The 20,269-nt window shown below is 39.9% G+C and overlaps 1 protein-coding gene across 1 annotated transcript; it reads right to left on the bottom strand.

The window, feature by feature from the left end:
- Positions 1–241: 241 nt before the first annotated feature.
- Positions 242–20,255, bottom strand: CPSF3 (cleavage and polyadenylation specific factor 3). The gene is made up of 18 exons (XM_081945044.1): positions 20,043–20,255; positions 17,896–17,959; positions 16,706–16,803; positions 15,334–15,462; positions 15,002–15,179; positions 13,903–13,992; positions 13,335–13,485; positions 12,126–12,301; positions 11,040–11,198; positions 9,937–10,083; positions 9,089–9,241; positions 8,162–8,270; positions 7,483–7,581; positions 5,729–5,823; positions 4,681–4,768; positions 3,368–3,437; positions 1,962–2,058; positions 242–496 (listed from the first exon to the last, which is right to left on the bottom strand). Exons 1-18 carry the CDS (start codon positions 20,111–20,113, stop codon positions 392–394), a joined length of 2,079 nt encoding a protein of 692 aa, XP_081801170.1. The 5' UTR covers positions 20,114–20,255; the 3' UTR covers positions 242–391.
- Between the last annotated feature and the right edge of the window lie 14 nt (positions 20,256–20,269).

Here is a 20,269-nt window from a genome sequence, read left to right on the forward strand (position 1 = left end):
TCATTAAACAACTATTTGTAAGTTCTGAACTATCTGTACTTCAACTTCTGTGAATTCTAATATATGCAAATTCAGGTTAAGATGAGAAGTTCAAAACATTCTGATTCTTCAGGTAATATGAGTCTAATAACAAAAATACGTTGAAACATTTTAAAAATAATAGACAATCCTTTTAAAATCTCAGTTTTTGCATTTTGGGCATTCACAACCCACTTCAGCCAATGAACCAGGAGAAATGAGCTTTTTCTATAATACATTTTTTAATTGTAGACACAAACAGAAGTTATTTTGGTCTGCCCATCTGGGGGCAAAATTATTTTAACGAAAGAACATTTTCTAAAAGTGTAAACTCATTAGAGGATCCGGATGGGCATATACAAAATCCACTAGATTATTGTATAGGAGTGATAGCGTCATAAAGTCGCTGTGCAGCCAGCTCGACCATTTCCCGAAGGGTTTCATCATCATCTTCACATCCTGGTTCGTGATCAACTGTCTAAAAGAGGACAAAGCAGAAGCAACCTTAAGTGGCCTTCGTATGTAAATTCCACAGGCCTGTTTAGCACCCCGGGGCCTATCACTGTTTGGGAATGAAAGGCACACTGGCACCATGGCAGCCCTCTAGCATGGGGAAAGAATGTTCTTTATGATGAGTGGCAGCACAAAAGATGTAATACAAAAAGAGAAACTACATGTTGTGGAAGGAAATGTGAGTGTTTGCAACATGGGGCCTATGACTTTTTTGAGAGCTGTGCCATATTTTTTGGAGTATCAGAGGCACCGGAGTATAAGAGGCACCAAGATTTTGAAGAGGCAAATTAAAAAAAAAAGTTTTTCCACTCTGCAGACTTCCCAAAAAAGGCCCATTCTTCGTGGAAACGGGCTCGTTTTTTGTAAAAAAAAAAGAGCACGCATAGCCTTTAGGCGGCTTGTAGAGTGCTCCTGGGGGCTGGGGGAGAGGGGCGCAAAACCAAGCAGAAAACAGCCCATTATCCACTCATTTTTGCCCTCCCCAGCCCCAGGAGCACCCTCGAAGCCTCCTAAAGGCTAAGCAAGGCCATTTTTGCAAAGGGGGCGGGGTTTCAGGAGGCAAAAAATGCTGCATTCAGTGTATAAGACGTACCCAGATTTTCACCCTCTTTTTTTGAGGGAAAAAGGTGCGTCTTAAACTCCGAAAAATACATATTTTGTCAACACATCATTCTGGAAAAAATAAAACGTGTCCAAGAGCTAGAAGGGGCTAGAATATTTTAGAATACTATGGCAAGTAAATGCTGTCAAGCCATTTGGATCGAACAGACAATTGGGAACCTATGCATTGGTAAGCATATTTTTGCTTAGAGAATATTTTTTATTTTCCCTAGCCAATGTATACAACTTTTTGCAGCAGAAGCCTTGTCTGGTGTGTTTTTATGTATGCAGACATGTTGTGAAAGGCCAGGAAGCAGATACACCGAGCAGGGTAGGTCTTAGTTTACTCCAAATGCTTACAGATGCTTTCAAAGTCCTTTAATGTAAGCTATGTAAAAAATGCTGTTTATGAGACCAGGAATGCAGAAATAACAGTGCAGATGCTGAACTGAATAACTGATAGCTTGTAATCTTTCAGCTCTTGAGAACTCTGGCATCGTAAGGTTGCTGTAACATTCAGTAACGAAACTATTTCTTTTTCATTTAAACACATTCCAAATGCCTGTGGTAAAGCATCAATGATGATAAACCTTCAATGTATTCAATTTACCAACGTTTCCCCCTATTTTTGTCCTAACTTTTAGTTTTTTTTAAAAAAAATCTTGTTTTTTTCTTAAAGGTTTTAAGTGGAGATGTTTTGACACTTTTGCGGTTTACAACATTCTCAACTATTTGACCTGATTTCATACTGATATCTGGCCAGTTCTAACTCTCCAAAATGACTACTAAAATCTTGAAAGGCTCTAATTATAATATTTAGCTGTATTTACCCTTGTATCCAATGAGAGATTTGCTGTTTTTCCATCCACAGTGATGCTGAGCACATTATCTTTCTTTGAACTTACACAGTCTTCTCCAAATATGTCCCTACAAACAAAAGGCTAAATGTTAGAAATATATAACAGTACATTTGCTGGCTGCTGTTTTACATTTAGAATAAAGTCTGTTTAAGGAAACTAACACTCTAGTCCTGTGAACTCTTCTTTCAAAGAAAGTCCATTCAGGTCAATGGAACATTTATTGAGGATAATTCTGGGTGTTACTCTAAACCAGGGTGTGCAGACTATAGATTCTTCGGTTAAGTGCGCAAGCATAACTTGGACTATCATAAATGATAGCAGTGTTCCAATATTTCAGGGGCTGCCACAAAGAAGAGAGAGTCAAACTATTCTCCAAGGCACCTGAGGGTAGAACAAGAAGCAATGGGTGGAAACTAATCAAGGAGAGAAGCAACTTAGAACTGAGGAGAAATTTCCTGACAGTTAGAACAATTAATCAGTGGAACAGCTTGCCTCCAGAAGTTCTGAATGCCCCAACACTGGAAGTCTTTAAGATGTTGGATAGCCATTTGTCTGAAACAGTATAGGGCAGCGATGGCGAACCTTTTTTGGCTCACGTGCCATAAGTGAGGGGAGCGCAGGGGGGTCGTGTGCAGGCATGCCACGCCCATAATGCAATGCACGACCCCCCCAGTGTGTATGCATGCACTACAGGCGCTACCCCTCCCCCATTTTTGCATGGTTTTTTTTCCCTCCCCAGGCTCCAGAGGCTTTATAGGAGCATGGGGAGGGCGAAAACAGCCTCCCCCGTCCCCCTGGAAGCCCTCTGGAGGCTTCAGGGACTGTCAGGAGGCGTCCCTGAAGCCTCCGAAGCAGTCAAAACAACCCTCCAAGCAAACCGGAAGTCACTTCCGTTTTGCTCAGAGGGTCGTTTTAAGCGCCCCGAAGGCCTCAGGGACCTTCAAGAGGCTTCCCTGAAGCCTCCAGAGCAGTCAAAATGACCCTCCGAGCAAACCGGAAGTCCGTTCCCGAACTTCCGGGTTTGCCCATAGGAGCGTTTTTTTGCGCTCCAGAGGCTTCACCTCCGGAGGGCCTCCGGGGGGGGTGGGGGAGGCTCTTTTTGCCCTCCCCAGGCTCCTATAAAGCCTCTGGAGCCTGGGGAGGGCAAAAAACGGCTTTAAAAAAGGGTGAACTCAGCTGGCCAGCGCGCACATGCGTGCTGGCCAGCTGACAGGGCAGCGCCTTGCGTGCCCTGACAAATGGCTCCGTGTGCCACCTGTGGCACACGTGCCATAGGTTCGCCATCAGTGGTATTGGGTTTCCTGCCTAGACAGGGGCTTGGACTAGAAGACCTCCAAGGTCCCTTCCAACTCTGCTATTGTATTGTATAAACTTACTGAAGCATAATTTCCATTTTTTTGTGGTAATCTTCTATTTCTTCTTTTTTTGGAATTTTACGCATCATCGCTGAAAAACATAAATTGAGAATACTGTAATTTAATTGCTAATTATGCACATTCCCCAAGGGCAGTGGTGTTGTGTGCAAAGATAGCCAGAGTAACACTTCCAACCAAACTTCTGAAAGATGCACACAATCCTCTTTCACATACGAAGAAAAATGTTGGGCACACACCCACGTTTCTTGAAGTAGAAACAATTTTCTTTGTAAAATCGAGTAAGTTAAATTGGGCATGAATCGGACAATTCTGAAAAAAAAATTAGATCTTCAGTTATAGACAAACATAACTTCTTTTATCTGATAAGCCGAAGAGATAACAATGAACCTTTGATTTAACAGACTGGTAAGGAGGAAGAGATGACGGTTAAATCCAAGGGCCAGTTAAAGACTGAATCGGAATTTTTGAGCCCTGAAGCATAATTGTACACAAGCAAACCAATTTTATTGATAAAAGGAGGAAATGTTTCCAGGAGCAAAAATCTAGATCAGGGGTGGGTTCCAGCAATCACTACTGCTAGTTTGCTCGTGCATGCACAGTGCAATAAAAGTTGTTCTGCTCATGTGCAGAAGCAAAAAACAAGATGGCAGCGCATACAGCACTACCCGGAGAACCGGTTCGGGGGCGTGGCAGGTCTGGGTCGCTGCTGCTTCCAGCGACCCAGGCCGCCAAACCACTACCGGTTCGGCCGGAGTGATCCAAACTGGTAGGAACCCACCACTGATCTAGATGCACTTATCAGATTTTGTGGGATAAAATCTTGAGAAACAGTCCATTATTGCCTGAAATTTGGACCCAGAAGATTTTGTCCATTAAATCCAAAGTCAGCCAGATCAACAGTTTATTTGTTGAATGAGAGACTTGCAAGGAATTAGGAATGTAGGCTAGAGGGGAGGCAACTTTTTTTTCATAAAACCTGAGAAGCAAACTACTTTCATAATTGCAGCCAAGAAAATTACATGGACACATGAAAGAAACAACTGGGAACTGAGTTTTAACATGAAGGAAACTGCATTAAAGATATCTATTCCTAAATCTAATTAATTGAAATAAGATGTTAACACCATCTCCTTCATTGATATGGGGAATAATCTCCTTTAGCCTCATTAGTTTTAAATTGTGCATAGTAGACCATGTTACTGGAATAAGAGAATCACTGCCCTTTAAGCTGTGAAATTGCCTTGCATCCTCCTTCCAGAACAACACATGCACTTTTGGTCTATACTTCTCAAACAAATGAAAATAGTGAATACCTTTGTGAACTTTGGGATTTGATTGAATTTCTAGAATCACTGTTGTTACAGTATCTGCATACATATCATTGGCAGGATTTGCTACCCACTGAAGAAGAAAAAAAGGAAACAAAGATTGTTTAAATCAAACCAGGTAGCTCCACCTTCTGACCTTCAGAAAAACAAGGGAGATTTGTCCATTGGGGTTAATTAATTAATTCTTTAACAATTATTTAATTAGCAACATAAACTATCCAATTAAGTATTGCAATCTATTTAGAATAGAATAGGATAGGATAGGATAGAATAGAATAACAGAATTGGAAGGGACTTTGGAGGTCTTCTACTCCAACTCCCTGCTTAGGCAGGAAACCCTACACCAGACAAATAGCTAGCCAACATCTTCTTAAAGACTTCCAGTGTTGGGGTATTCACAACTTCTGGAGGCAAGCTGTTCCACTGATTAATTGTTCTAACTGTCAGGAAATTTCTCCTCAGTTCTAAGTTGCTTCTCTCCTTGATTAGTTTCCACCCATTGCTTCTTGTTCTACCCTCAGGTGCCTTGGAGAATAGATTGACTCCCTCTTCTTTGTGGCAACCCCTGAGATATTGAAACACTGCTATCATGTTTCCCCTAGTCCTTCTCTTCATTAAACTAGACATACCCAGTTCCTGCAACCGTTCTTCATTTGTTTTAGACTCCAGTCCCCTAATTTATGGGATTTATTTTTAAAAGATGGCAATTGAAAAAATGGTAAGTCTGCGTTGCAGCTGAGCATAGGCAGAACAAAGCGAGGAATGAAACGGGAAGTTATGCCACAGAGTGCAAGATTAGATGGACTATACCAGATTGATTTTGTCAATTCTATGCGAATAATATATTGGCGCTGGACTGTTGTTTTACTGCTTTGTAAAGTACGAGCATCACAGTATGACTGATGACTAGACAATGAAGAAGAGCCAGATAAGCAAAACCACTGCCATTCTGTTTTATATATGATAAGACAGTTTCATTTTCTGTCAAAGCAATTTAGAAGATACCATAAGAAAACCGCCACACTGTTCTTACCTCGAGCACCACCATGCTTGGTTCTTGGACTACGGTAATGTTTTTAAAAACTTTCAAAGCTGGCTTATCTTGGACCTCTATTTCTTTTATGTCACCTTAAAAAAATATTAACCAGTAAAATTACAACAAAGTTTGTCATGTAACATATATATACATATACACACCCAATCACACATCCCACTAAATTATTATTCAATAGGTGTTTGGGCAGCTGGCTCCTGTTTCCTTCTACGATACACATCCGACAATCTTGGGAGCAAACCAGCATGGGCAAATAATGACCAGGTTTGTGAAGTCCTGGCTTGCTTAACCATAGTTTATTGAATAAATGCTATTAGGCTTGCACATGTTAAGTTGCAATAATAGTGTACAAACCATAGTACTTGGATTCTAGCGAGATACTAAACTCAAACCAGGCAAACTGTGTTCTGGCTTAGCAGATGTGTACATAGTGAATGTGTCAATCAGATACATTCAAATACAAATGATGAAACCATTTTAATTTCATGCTCTACCTTTTTAATCTCTTTAAAGCAGATCCAAACAGTCAAAATAAGTGGAATCATCATTTTCCATCCTTGCTGCAATGGCTTTGAAATCACAGAAGTATGACACAAAATTTTGTGGTACATTGCTGAGCCAATTCCAAGGTAACAAGATTTTCCAGATCTGCTCTGAAATGTATCTTTCAATATCTTGCACAGCCTTCTTGATCAAGAAATCTCCAATGAGCTTCTGAGGTGTCCAGGAACTGAGGATCTTTAATGCTTGTGAAAAAGCAGCTTACAGATAGACCTCGAGTTATAACCACAACTGGCACGGAAATTTTGGTCGTTGAGCAAAATGGAAGTTAAGCAAGATGGCTGAGTGACCACTTCGCTCAATGACTGCAATCTCAGTACTCCAGGTTGCGATCATTAAGTGATCTCCCAGGTGGTTAAGCAGACAAATCCCAGGTAAGAAGTTCAAGGAAGGAATAAGAAGATCTGGGTAGGTTCACAGGGGGAAATTCCTTCATTGGGCTGCAGGAACAGAACTAAAATCTTCAGTGGATGAAGGGGAGGTTCCACAGAAAATCTGACCAGTAGGGGGAATCCTTCATTGAGCTATAAGAATGGAACTAAAATCTTTAAGGAATTTAACTGTATTCCTATAGCCTAATAAGGGATTTCTTCCCAGTGGACAGAAGAGAGGCGAAATCCTCACTGTGGCTAGAAATCGCATCTCCATGAGATTCCCCACCCTGGAAGGCAGCTCTTTTAGCCAACCCCCAGAAATAAGAGAGAGTGTTCTTGACAGGCAACAGTGGATTACAACCTTCCCTACCAGCTCTCCCACTGACTTTCTGGAGAAGTCAGCAGAGAAGATTTAAAATCACATGATCATGGGGTGTTTGGCAATTGATCATCAATGTGAACAGGTTGCTAAGCCCCACATTGCAGTTTTGTGGCCATGGGGAGGGGGGACCGACGCTTTATAACAACCAGAAATGATTTACGGGTTTGTAAAGCACCCTTTCTAAGGCAATCGTAACTTTGACCGGTCCTTAAAATGACTGCTCACAAGTCTGCTTGGAAGCCTACTTGGATTTTGCTCTGATCTTGTTATCCTACAAAATATTAATCATTCATCTCCCATTACCCTTATTCATTCAAAATTTAATACCAAACTGAATCTTGTAGAATTTAGCAACCAGAAGAGTAGTAGAGGGAAAGGTTTTTTTTTTTAAGTTTTAAAGTATTTCATCTCCATACCTGTTAATTTTTGCAGATGGTAATGAAGCAGACTGAATGTGCCTGTGTACGGAATAGCTTGTGTCTGTGTCACAGTGCTCATGGCAAGATCTGTGTAATCTTGAACAGTTTTTAAAGGAAAAAAGACAATATTTAGTACGTGCCAGACTGGGGCCTACAATATTCTTCAATTAATCTAAGAGAGTGATATGAATGTTACTAGCTCCTTTCCAGATCGATTTCATTTCAGAGGGTCCATCATATCACCACAAAGCTTAAAAAAGCAGAGATATGGCAGAGCTCAGGTGGGTTTCAGGTAGCCATGTGCAGAGCGGTCTTGAAGGGCACACCTTTACTGAAGGTGAAGCCTCTCTTCTTCAAAAGCTTTGAACAGGTGTAATTTCTGGACTTCTATTTCGAAGAACTGTTTTAGCCATAACTTGATATTAGAGTATTGTAAAATATTTTAGTTTTGAATTTTTCTTCATTTAAAACTTATATCCTACATTTAAACTGTATTTGGCTACTGTATAAACACTATATAGACTACATTTTAATGTATGAATATGAAATCATTGTCATCACTAAATATTCACAGTCCAAACTGAGAAATATGACTTTTGAGTAAAGAGCACACATTTGGCTTGTTAAAAATACATGAACTATTGAATATGGGGTGAGGAGGATAACTTTTACTTACTGGACAGATCACAAGGAGAAAGAATATGGTAGTTAAAGTTTCTTTTAACCAGTATTCCTGAAACTCGCTGTTCTTGTTCTGGTTTCTTATCAGCTAGAGAACCCATTACCTATGAAAAAGTACAAAATTGTGACTATTAGCAGAGATTATAGAAAGGCAAATCAAATGTACAACCTCTATTTGAACAATTGAAGATAGCACTTTAGCTGCATGTTTCCCTATTAGGCTCATATGTAAATATCTGTAAGTAAATGTATAGATTGACTTTAACTTCACTTAATTATTTAACAGCGATGCTAATGAAGTATACAGCATCCTTTTAAGTTCTTCCATTTTTTGGACTGACAAATTGATGCTTTTCTAAAAATCACAAGTGATACGTCCCACCTGTACACTTTTATCACAGATTTGTCCCTGTTTTAAAAACAGTTTATCTCAAACTGCTCTGCTTCAATATTATCAGGCCAAATATTCCCGCGTGGCCAGTAAATGACACCTTCAAACAACAAAAAAGTTTCTAAGAATTGTACCAGCATAGCCAACAGAACATTCTGAACACCCTGGATTTTATCCCAAAGGTGCTTTTTCAAGAGGCAACTGGACTTTCTGATTTTTCTTTGAAAGTGTTTTGCTTCTCATCCGAGAAGCTTCTTCCGCTCTGAAGGGATAACCTTTGGGACAACCATGATCTGGATGATTGAGCATCTCCATAGACAATCTGCATTTTACTACTGTCACCCTCCATCCATTCAGTCCTGGGTTTTAACCACGGGAGAAAAAGCCCTATTCTTTCCACAGTAGTTTATACAATTTATTATTCCTATATACAAGAGTAGACTATATATATTTGAAGTAAGAAAAATAATGCCCTTTGATCAAGATTCATGAAAAGATTCTTGTTAGAGCAAAAGCAGGATTAGCATTTACCTTGGCTAGTTTTTCTCCTCTGAAGTTCAGAGTCACAGCTTCAGTATTTCTAGGATTGTGGACTTCTATGTGAACTTCATCGTTATCTTCGTATTCACGTATTAAAGCAGCTTTCAGTCTAGCCATTTCATTCTGCTCACCATGCACCAATATCTGCGTGACAAATACAAGCATCCACAATTAAGAAGGTCATTGCTGAGATAAGGAGAAGAAGAAAGAGAAGAGAAAGCAGCTACTACGTACAGAGTATGGTTTTAACGGTTTATGTACAATTTCCCTTGTACTGGATTATATCTTACTGGTCCTCAAATGTTACTATTCTTTCCCAACTTTCTTAGCTTGGAAAGTACAAAGTGAGCAGGATATCCTTCAGTTCTCTTGGTGTTTCATAAAAGCTGTCCCCCAAAGCCTTTCCATTTTTCTCCAGTGAAATAGGCTGTAGGAAAGTGGTGGTGGACAAAGTGTCGAAATGCACAATAGGCTTGGGATATGAGTACTCATTTTTAAAAAAAATATTCTGATTTTCATTAAATCATTGTTTTCTTATATCATTCGGATGTTCTTGTTTCTTCCTTGGAACTTTCCCCCCAAATTATTATCTCAATATGTGTCACAGCATTTCCTGAAGAACCAGTTTTAAAATAATACTTTTGAGAAGTATTGATTGTTTTGAGAAACAATTGAAAACGGAATTAATAAATATGATATTAAATATGGCTGAATGGTAAATTTGTACAGGAAAGGAGACGGTTAACATTAGATTGAGAACCTAAAATAAAATGCCTTGAACTTGTGTTGAGAACTGATCAATAATTATTCGATGTCTTGAAAAGAAGTTAGATACTAACCACATGGGGGGGCTTGAGGGCCCGAATAAACTCGCTGGTTTGCTGGTAATCTGTATGAGCGGAGAAAGAAATGTAATCCACCGACATCTTCAGTGGTAGTTTCTGTCCTGACATTGTTGTAATTTCTTCAGGCTCAGACATGATATGCTGCAACAGCAGAAAATACACAAATTCCAACAATATTTTATTATTTCATTTACAACAGAAAAATATTGAACATTCCTTTTAAGTGCCTAGCATAACAATTCTTGGCACCCGTCTGGTCTAGTTACCAAATTCAACATCTCCATGATTCTGTTTTTCACTACAAAATACCCAGGTTTGATGAAAATACATACAAAGAAATTACTATAACTGAAGATCATCCAAACAATTGTTTACCGAATTACAGTGAGTCATTGGACTCACTTGCCATGGGGCAAACAGCCTGGATGTAAGATAATTTAAGTATGTGTAAAATACACACGTATGTGCACAGGAATACCACCAGGCAATGACACAGGCCACTGCTTGGCAGCAAAGGTGAGATCACCATTCTTGGGTGAGCTCCTAAATTCTCTGTGTGATGCTACAAATAGTGCTTTTGTGTGCCTCTTTAGAGAGCATCTGAGATTATGCAGGGTATTCAATTGTTCTTGAGATGTCTAGTCTCCTAGAACATATGCTTTCTCACGGATTGAGGAATTAATGTCTGGAACCCCTTTATTGTATCTAATTGTGGGTTTCTTGGTGCTGAGGGCACTGATGATGTCACCTAGTTTGATAATGAAACGCCTGTAAGAAAACAACTGAGCTCAGAGAGCACCAAGGATCCCATAGCTCAACCCTGAGCAAAAATATTCTGGTCTTTCATACCTGATGATTTACTATTACACAATTAAGTTTTACCATTTGTTACATATATTGTAAAGCAAGAACAAACATTTAAAATGAAATAAATGCATAATAAGGCTGTATCTATATCAATATAAGTATAGTGTATATATTCTGCACTGACATGCTACCAAATTTATTTGATTAAACTAAGTATGGGTTGTCTTTGACACACCAATAGGGTGCTCAAACACTAATGTCTTCCACATAGTACAGAGAGAAGATCTCACCTTGGCAAGGGTTCCTTCCACACAATAACCTGCTATGATGACTCCATTTCTTTTGTCAGTGCACCAGCTCTCAAATAATTCTCTGGATAAGCCACTCTGCATCATGCCAGGGGAAGCCATTACCACACTGGGGCCAATGTCATCAAAATGATCCATGCTCTAGATAAAGAGAGAAGAAAAATGGTGTTGTGGTGCTTCCATTTGAGAGAGTCAGATTCTATAAGAAGGACTGTGGTTCCACATATCTGGGCTGGGTCTGCATGCTGTGAGTTCCAGAAAGATACCCATCATTAAAATGCTCACAGCAAAGAGGAGATGCTTCTGGTCTGGCTCTTGTGGCTTAGAACCAGGCCACGCAAACAGTGGGCAAATGCATGTTCACGCAAAGCTGCATTCGTGGAAAGCATCCCCTTGCCCCCCCCCCCCCTTCTCGCTGCCGGTCCGGAAAGATTGGAGATGGCTGCAGTAGCCCACAAGAATTACAGGAAGAGCTCCTAATATCTGTAACCTCAAAAGAGGGTACTCTAATCCTGCATTTGGTAAATGGTAGCCAAACTTTTGGAAATCAGGACTGTCTCATAATAGAACTTAGCAATAGCACTTAGACTTATGTACCGCTTCAGTGTTTCACAGACCTCTCAAGTGGTTTAGAGTGTCAGCCTATGGCTCCCAACAATCTGGCTCCTCATTTTACCCACCTTGGAAAGATGGAAGGCTGAGTCAACCTTGAGCTGGTCAGGATCGAACTGCCAAACTACAGGCAGCTGGCAGTCAGCAGAATTAACCTGCAGTACTGCATTCTAACCACTGCACCACCACAGCTCATCTAAATATATTAGTTACCATTAGTGAGCTATGTTTCTGATTGCTCATGATCTCAAAATGTAAATTATGCTGGAACCGGGAAGGGGAGAATGGAATTTTGTAAGCATCTGTTTCCCAATCTATTTTTAACAAACTTGCAGGCACTTGAGTCATTTATCAATAACTAGATTAGGGCAATTAAGAAGCCCAACCATAAACCAGAACTAGATCTATTTGGATTCAATTTGCACGTTCTGTAGCAATATATTTATTCACACTGACCTTCAGATTACTAATGTGCTTGAATACAAAGGGGTTGTTGATATTGATTTGCTTGCGGATTTTATCATTCATAGCATTGACGTAGGTCTGATACACTGCCATGCACTTCTTTGCCAGGGAAGAAGCATAGTATATAGGGATCTCGTGTAGTTCAGGGTGATTTTGCCAGTATTCATCTAAACAGACATGCAAGACATGAAGTTAATATTAAAAATTGTTCAAATATTTGAGTTCTGAAAAAATATCTGCAAAACCTGTATCGTGCCACAATGTAACATTTATATTGTCTGTATTCCTCACCATAAAACCATAAAAATTATAATGCTTTATAGTTCATCATCAAAATAGCTAGATACATTCAAAGCTCAGGTGCCTCTCCCATTCTCACCCAAGTTTTCTCAAAATGTACCCTGGAAGAGGAATGTTTTTAAAAGCTTCTTAAAATAAGGTTGCGGTTTGTTTTCTAGGAAGACGTTCTACAGGAAGGGAGCTCTTGTGAGTCTCCTGTCACAAATCTTGAGAAGTAGGGACTGTTATCCAAAAGTAGCTATAAAAAAAGGTAAAGGTTTCCCTCACACATATGTCCTAGTCGTTCCCGACTCTAGGGGGTGGTGCTAATCTCCGTTTCAAAGCCAAAGAGCCAGTGCTGTCCAAAGACATTTCCGTGGTCATGTGGCCAGCATGACTAAACGCTGAAGGCACACGGAACGCTGTTACCTTCCCACCAAGGTGGTTCCTATTTTTCTACTTGCATTTTTTTTTGTGCTTTTGAACTGCTAGGTTGGCAGAAGCTGGGACAAGTAACGGGAGCTCACTCAGTTACGAGGCGCTAGGGATTTGAACCGTCGAACTGCCGGCCTTTCTGACTGACAAGACTATTGTAGTCTCTAAAATTGCAAGATTCCTCCTAGTCACATTGGATTTAAAGGTTATCATCAGCATCTTGAATTGACGCTGGAAACCTACTGTATTGCCAAACAACACAGCTTCTTCAATATTGGTGTTATACAACACTGGATTGTCTAGCGTTAATATGCAAGTTGGGTGATCATTAAAGGCAGTTCCAGGTAGAGTGCACATAAGATAACGAAAGTTGCCTGCCCTTCAAGAGTCAAGGATTCCAATTACCTCTATTATTATATCCAGAGACCCAGACAACATGTTAAGAAAGCAATTAGTATATGTTAGAAGTATTCAGTAAATACATACCCAAAATCAAAAGCAATTCTTGAGCTCTTCCCAAAGCAAACACAGGGATGAGGCCTCGTCCTCCCCTGTTTACAATATCATGTACAGTGTTACAGAATCGAGCCTCTCGCTCCTCCCGCTTCTCATGGATGTGAGTACCGTATGTTGATTCCTAGACAAATAGTTGAAGAATTACAACACTACATATGCACATAATCTTCAATTCTTTTGAGTTCGTTGTACAAAAAATCTCTAACCAGGTTGATGGGGATAAAATAAAACAGAATTGATGTTCTCAAATGTTAACCATTGACAAATTACACTGCTGGCCAATAATGAATTGTCTTTAGAGCCAGCTGCTCCTTTGGATGATCCAATGTTACTGAGTCAAAAACAAGAGGACAGCTAAGTCTCACTGTCTGATACGACTTCATCTTTAGCTAACAAAAAAGATGGACACAAGTCACTGAAGAGGGAGCACAAGGCTGCCCACAGCATACTGTGGCAGGGGAATTATCCAGAAAACAGAGTGTATGTGTATCTACATGAATTGATGTACATACCAGGATATATTAAAGAAGAAACTTACAATGATCAGAATATCAGGTTTAATATTGGGAATCTCAGCTGCCATCAAATGCCTGTCTTCCTGTCTTGAGAAGTCCCCTGTGTATAAAAGCTTTAAGAAAGAAGTAAAATGACATTGTAATTATAAAGATTAAATTACAAAAAGTTCAACAGTCTAATCCATGACTTTTGGTTTATTGCCTTAGTATCTCCAAAAGTGTACTGTTAATACTATGGATTAAGTGTACTGGGGATTAACAGCAAATGCTTCACAAGGAACCTGTTCTGACCTAGGCTTCCCAAGATCATGAAGCCGACTCCTCATCCCAATAAAACCTCTTTTATTTAGGTTAAAGGGAATTCCTCTCCAGCAAAGTCCCAGCAAACAGTCTTTCATGAGATTTCACAACTACAGACCTTTATCAGGCTTGGAGAGTTGCCAGGCCGATATCTTCCAAATGCCAAGTTGTAGCAGCAATTACTTGGCAAGAAGTCAGGAACAGATCTTCACCCTAATGAATTGAACTAATTGTCTCCTGCAAACTCCCCTCCCCTTTCGCTCCTCTTTATTCCCCATGGGAGGGGCCATTCACTGTCCACCTGTGCATTTACTCCTGAGTTGGCCCTTGTTCCTTAGCTATTTCCTTCTCCTGGCAGCTCTGCGCATGCACACATTGGGAACAGGCTCCAGCTGTTCTTCTGCCCCACTGATATCCGACTCCGAAGACAGCTGATAACTGTCAGTCGGCCCTGACCCCATCTGTGCCTCTGACACAGAGCCCTCATCACAGCCTTCCCCAGACTCCAGGACTGGCCCATGTTCCCCCCCAACCTCCTCACTGTCTGAGTCTGCAACCAGCTCTGCTGGCTGCTGGCGGGCCACAACAGGACCAATATGACATAGCAAAATATAATTTTAAGCACAATGTTCTGATATTGTTTAGATTACTTTCCTTCCAGTGCTAAAGAAAACAGCTCATATCAGGGGCCTTTAATCTTCCAAGCTGCTGGTGTAAGAGAAAGAGAATACCCCCCCCCCCCAAAAAAAAACCTAGTTCCTCTGAAATGGCAAACTCATAGAAACAGAGTTGCAGAGATTTCTCCACATTCTAAGGAAATACCTTCACTCCAGCTATCTCTATCATAAACATGGCTGCTCCCAGAACATGTCCGGCATGGTAACACCAGAATTTGATGCCAGCCACCTCTTTTACTTCATGAAAGTTTATTGTTTCAATTTTCTCCATGCTTTCTTCCAGGTCGGTCTCTGTGTATAGCATATCATCTGCAGAGATATTGCTAAATAAAACAATACGGCAGATCATCATCTTATTCAACAGATTTTCAGATGTATTTTTACAATAGGGTAAGGGCTTGAAAATACTCACATAATCCCAAGTTCATATTATTTTAGGGTCGTTTGTTTCTTACACGTTAAAAAAGTTTAACTTACCTGACTTTGACATAATCTGAGAGCAGCCATCTATAAATTGCTTTTGTAGCATGGGTCATGAAAGTTCTTCCTTTAAAGCTGGTTTTTTGCAGAAACCATGGCAATGCCCCACAGTGATCCAAATGAAAACTGAAATAGTCAAAAAAATAATAATGGGGGGGGGGGTAGTGGATGGGAACTGAGGTAGACGCTATTACAGCAAACAGCTAGACAACTTTTAAAAATGTATCTTTGTGTTATTAAAATACTTAACCACAATGAGAATACATCTGCTATACTTCTTTGGCGTTAAAAATCCAGTCAGACAAATCCAATAAACATTCTACACATCAGCTTTGTAACATTTACAGAGTGGGACTGCAGAGGGAGGATGCAATCCATTAAATTTCTAAGAACAGAGCAAAGCTTCAAGTCTATGGATGGGAAAAACATTCAATATACAAATACCAAAACATGGCAGGAATTCTGAGGTTCCATTTCTGTCTGATGTTGGTCTGTTTCTAGACTGAAAGAGAAGTGGTCCAGGCAGAAATGTTATGGGGTGAAAGACAACAACATACAGCAGCAATCTAGGGAATGTAATGAAAGAAAGGCACTGGGAAGACTGGGAGAGCTGGTGGATGATTTGGATAGTTGCCATCAATGTCCTTGATTTCAATGCATCCTATTCAGCTGCTCTGCCCCACCTCAGCTCTCTCCCTTCAAATTTTTCCATTTCCTACTGTCCTTTAGTTGTGGCTACAGACAAACTCTTTGGCTTCAAATGCACTGTAAGAATGATGAAAAGGCAGACTACAGGAAGATCCGGGCAGTGGATAGGTTGGTTAAATATGCCATGTTTAAAGCCAAGAACCGTGATGATGGCAGGGAATGGAGAAACTCAAGGGAGGTAAGCAGGGGTGGTATTTGCTTAACTTCCCTACCGGTTCGCAAATGTGACCCCGTCTGCGCATGTGCTTAGCCTTCCGCGCATGCACTTTGGCTAAAAACAAGTGCCTAAATGAGATAGGGGTGGGTGGGTGGGTGGGGCCACCCAAAATTTCCGCTACCGATCCAAACCCGGCAGAATGCTACCTCTGGGGGTAAGGAAAGCAAGGTGATTAGACAATCAGTGGCAAGTTAGAGCACAAGCCGCACTTACCAGGATGGGGAAGATGGTTTTGGTTCTGCCGAATGGCAGTCCTCCCAAAACCAGCTTGACAATAACTTCAAAATCACAATGTTTTTTGCTTTGAAATAGAATATGTTTTCAGTTTTGTGCTTAGCCATACCCAACCACTGTGGTTTCTGTGCTGAATCCAGAAACAGTTTCTTGAAGACTACAGCTGCCATGGTAGTGGTTTGAAGGCAAGATAAATCATACATCACTTACTGACTTATCAGAAGGAGATCAGTTTCAGCTGGATCTATAAGATCAATGTAAGGAAGAGCATCCATTCCTTCTAAGCCAGGGTGGATTCCACAGTCAAGCTGAAAATGCATATTGAAATCAAGAAGAAGATTACCAATCACTAGAGGTAAATATACATGTACATCCTATGGCACTAAAGTCAAACTAATGAAGCTTATACTGCATACTTAAATGTTTTGTAATGTTATTCTAATCTTAGGATTTGCATGTTATTTTCATATGATAATAATAAAGAATTGTCCATATTTGGGCCAGTACGTTACAGAAAAAAAATAGAACGAGTAGAGATTTTCTATGACATTAACAGCAATGAAGATGAGATGAATTTTAATACTATTGCCCTGAATGTAGTGTACAAGTAATATTGAAATAAAGTCTAAGCTATACAATGAATAGCTTTAAACTGAAATTTCATTAAAATGGAGCATTATTCAAACATTCTCATCTTTGTATAAATAACAGAAAAATGGAATAGCCAAGATAAATACCTCAAAATGTATTTTTTTCCTTACTGAATAGCCAACAAGAATGTGGCAGTTCAATTTTTTTTTCTAGGACAGTCCCCTCACGCCCAAACCCACCAAATGTTAAAGATGATGTAAGTCTATGCGGAGGTTGACCAGACTAGGTTGGGAGCCAAGGGATAATTTCAGGACTTTCTTTTTTAAAAAATATTTTTTATTAAAGAAATTTTAACAAAGTAAAAACCATATAAATAGCCAAGGATATGCCTTGTTAATTCTATACTCCTCCACCCAAAATACGTACACTTGGGGGGAAGGATTCAGAATATACATTTAAGTGAAGACACTGAATGATACATTCTCAATAAATTGAGAATTGTGAACAAAAAAGCCTTACAGCCAAATGTGGTGCATGAAAATGTAGAAGAAAAGCCTTAGGTAGAACTAGCCACAACTGAATAAGCAGCTACTGTACTTTTATTACAAGACATATGAGTATATTTTATTACAGATTATAATCACATGCAATATGTTTTATAAAAACTTTTATTCTCAAAAGTTGTTTTAACATAGAACTATTAATATTGTCCAGGAGTCGCTTAATGGCTAAGAACAAACACACATTTGAATAACAAGAAAATTAAAATTAAGAATTTTACAAATAATGTAACAGGAAAATTGCATTACCATTATCTTCCTTCCTTTAAATTCCAAAACAATACATGATCTTCCTACTTCCTGTCCAGCACCTCTGTAAAAGTTGTTAAAGGAAGTTTTAAAAAACCCTTAGTTTATTGAAAATAAACAAAACATGTACAACTCTTCAAGCAAGGTGAGATTTTTATCTTAACTCAATAATCTCATTTGGGCAGAATGATACAACTTATTTAAAGAACCCTTGGCTCTGTGAACCATTAGGCCTAAACTCTGAACTCTTAAGCTTAACTCAAATTTATTTAAATGACCCAAACTACATCACTGTGACATTGCCTTTTTCACTCAACTATAATTATGGTAGAATTAATCAAACTTTATCTAATTTTGGCTATACAGTACCAAAACTAGGAACAGAGGTAACTGAAGTTTGCTGTGCACACTATACTAGACACGTTTGGAGATCAATACCAAGTTATTGATCAGGGATTTTGGGGGTGTTTTTTTGCAGATATTCTGCATCAAATCCCAGCAATTGTACAACTTTTCAACTTTCTGAAGCCTCACTCGGATGTGGAACAAAATTTCTGAAAGCCCTTCTCCCCACATCGATACTTGAAGCTCACTGAACCCAAATATTAAGGAGTATATAACAAAAGTTGACAACTTTGTTCAAAATCTCCTTCTTGCATAAGTTTCCAGGTTTCTAAAATCCAGATTTTAGAAATGGCACCAAAGAGAAATTTATTTTTTACTCCAGTCATCTAGTGGTTATCTGGGTTTTTGCAGCACAATTCAATACCTACATCAATCAAAGATATGCAGGAGTTTCTATGAGCATTTTAACCATTTTGAGACAGGCTAATATTCCATTTGGAAAACATTTTTTATAGAATTTAAATTATCTCAGCAATAATCACTTCCACAATCGGGCAGCCCACAGACTTTCAGAGGCATGTAATCTGCTTTTCTGACTCTTAGTGATCTAGAGGCAATGCAATGACATAACATACAACAGTTGCAAGTAAATCTACAGGGAGACCCAAACCAGTTCCTAATAACTATTAGTCATTTGCCCAAACTCAAAAGCAAAACTCCACTTAATTCCAGTTTATCATACAGGTAGTCTTTGCCTTACAACCACAATTGAGCCCAAAATTTCTGTTGCTAAGCAACAGTTGTTTCTGAGTTTTGCCCATTTTACAATTTTTTTTGGCCACAGTTGTTAAGTGAATCACTTGAAGTGTTAAGTTAGTAACATGGTTGTTAAGTGACTCTTGCTTCCCCATTGACTTTGTTTGTCAGGTCATGAAAAGGGGTTACATGACAACGGACATTGCAAACATCATAAAAACCCATTTGGCATCAGTTGGCAAATGTCTGAATTTTGATCATGTGACCATATGGATGCTGCAATGGTTGTAAGTGTGAAAAGTGGTCATATGTAACTTTTTTTAGTACGGTGTTTAACTTCGAACGGTCACAAAATGAACTGTTGTAAGGCGAGGACTATGTGTACAAATAGTCTTTGCTTACTAACCACTTGTTCAGCAACTGTTCAAAGTTATGATGGCAGTCACTAATGAAATTAAGTACAAATATGCAGAATCAAAGAGCAGCCTCTGTTTAAAAGCTAAAGATGGAGCCATGGTGGCACAATGGTTAGAATGCAGTATTGCAGGTTAATTCTGCCAACTGCCAGCAGTTCGATCCTGACTGGCTCAAGGTTGACTCGGCCTTCTCTCCTTCCGAAGTGGGTAAAATGAGGACCCAGATTGTCGGGGGCAATAGGCTGACTCTGTAAACCACTTAGAGAGGATTCTAAAGCACTGTGAAGCAGTATATAAGTCTATATGCTGCTTCATAGTGCTTTATATAAAGGTAAAGGTTCCTCTTGCACATATGTCCCGACTCTAGGGGCGTGCTCATCTCCATCTCAAAGCCGACGAGCTAGGGCTGTCTGAAGACGTCTCCGTGGTCATATGGCCAGCATGAGTAGATGCCGAAGGCGCACGGAACGCTGTTACCTTCCCACCAAAGGTGGTTCCTATTTTTTCTACTTGCATTTTTACATGGAAGGGAGCGTTGAGAGAGCCTGGGTGTTTGAAATCAGGGGAGGGGGGGCGAGGGCAGAGGAGCGCGGACGGAACTCCGAGGACCACAGCTTCGCCGTCACTCACAAGGGCCGAATCAGCAGCTGGTCGCTCTCTTCAGCCGGGACGAAGGCTTCGGTTCTCCTCCTGGCCGACATCTTTAGCAGGAGGAAGAGGTGCTCGGGTTGTCTTTCATCGGCAGGTGTACATCACCTAACCTCCCCGACACCTCTCTGTCCCTCTCTCTTTCTCACACACATATACACATGGACTCTAAGACAACCGGAAATACGACATCTCCCTGGATTTAGCCT

The sequence above is a fragment of the Natrix helvetica genome, assembly GCF_964273705.1.
Source record: "Natrix helvetica genome assembly, chromosome: 2".
NCBI classification, from domain to species: domain Eukaryota; kingdom Metazoa; phylum Chordata; class Lepidosauria; order Squamata; family Natricidae; genus Natrix; species Natrix helvetica.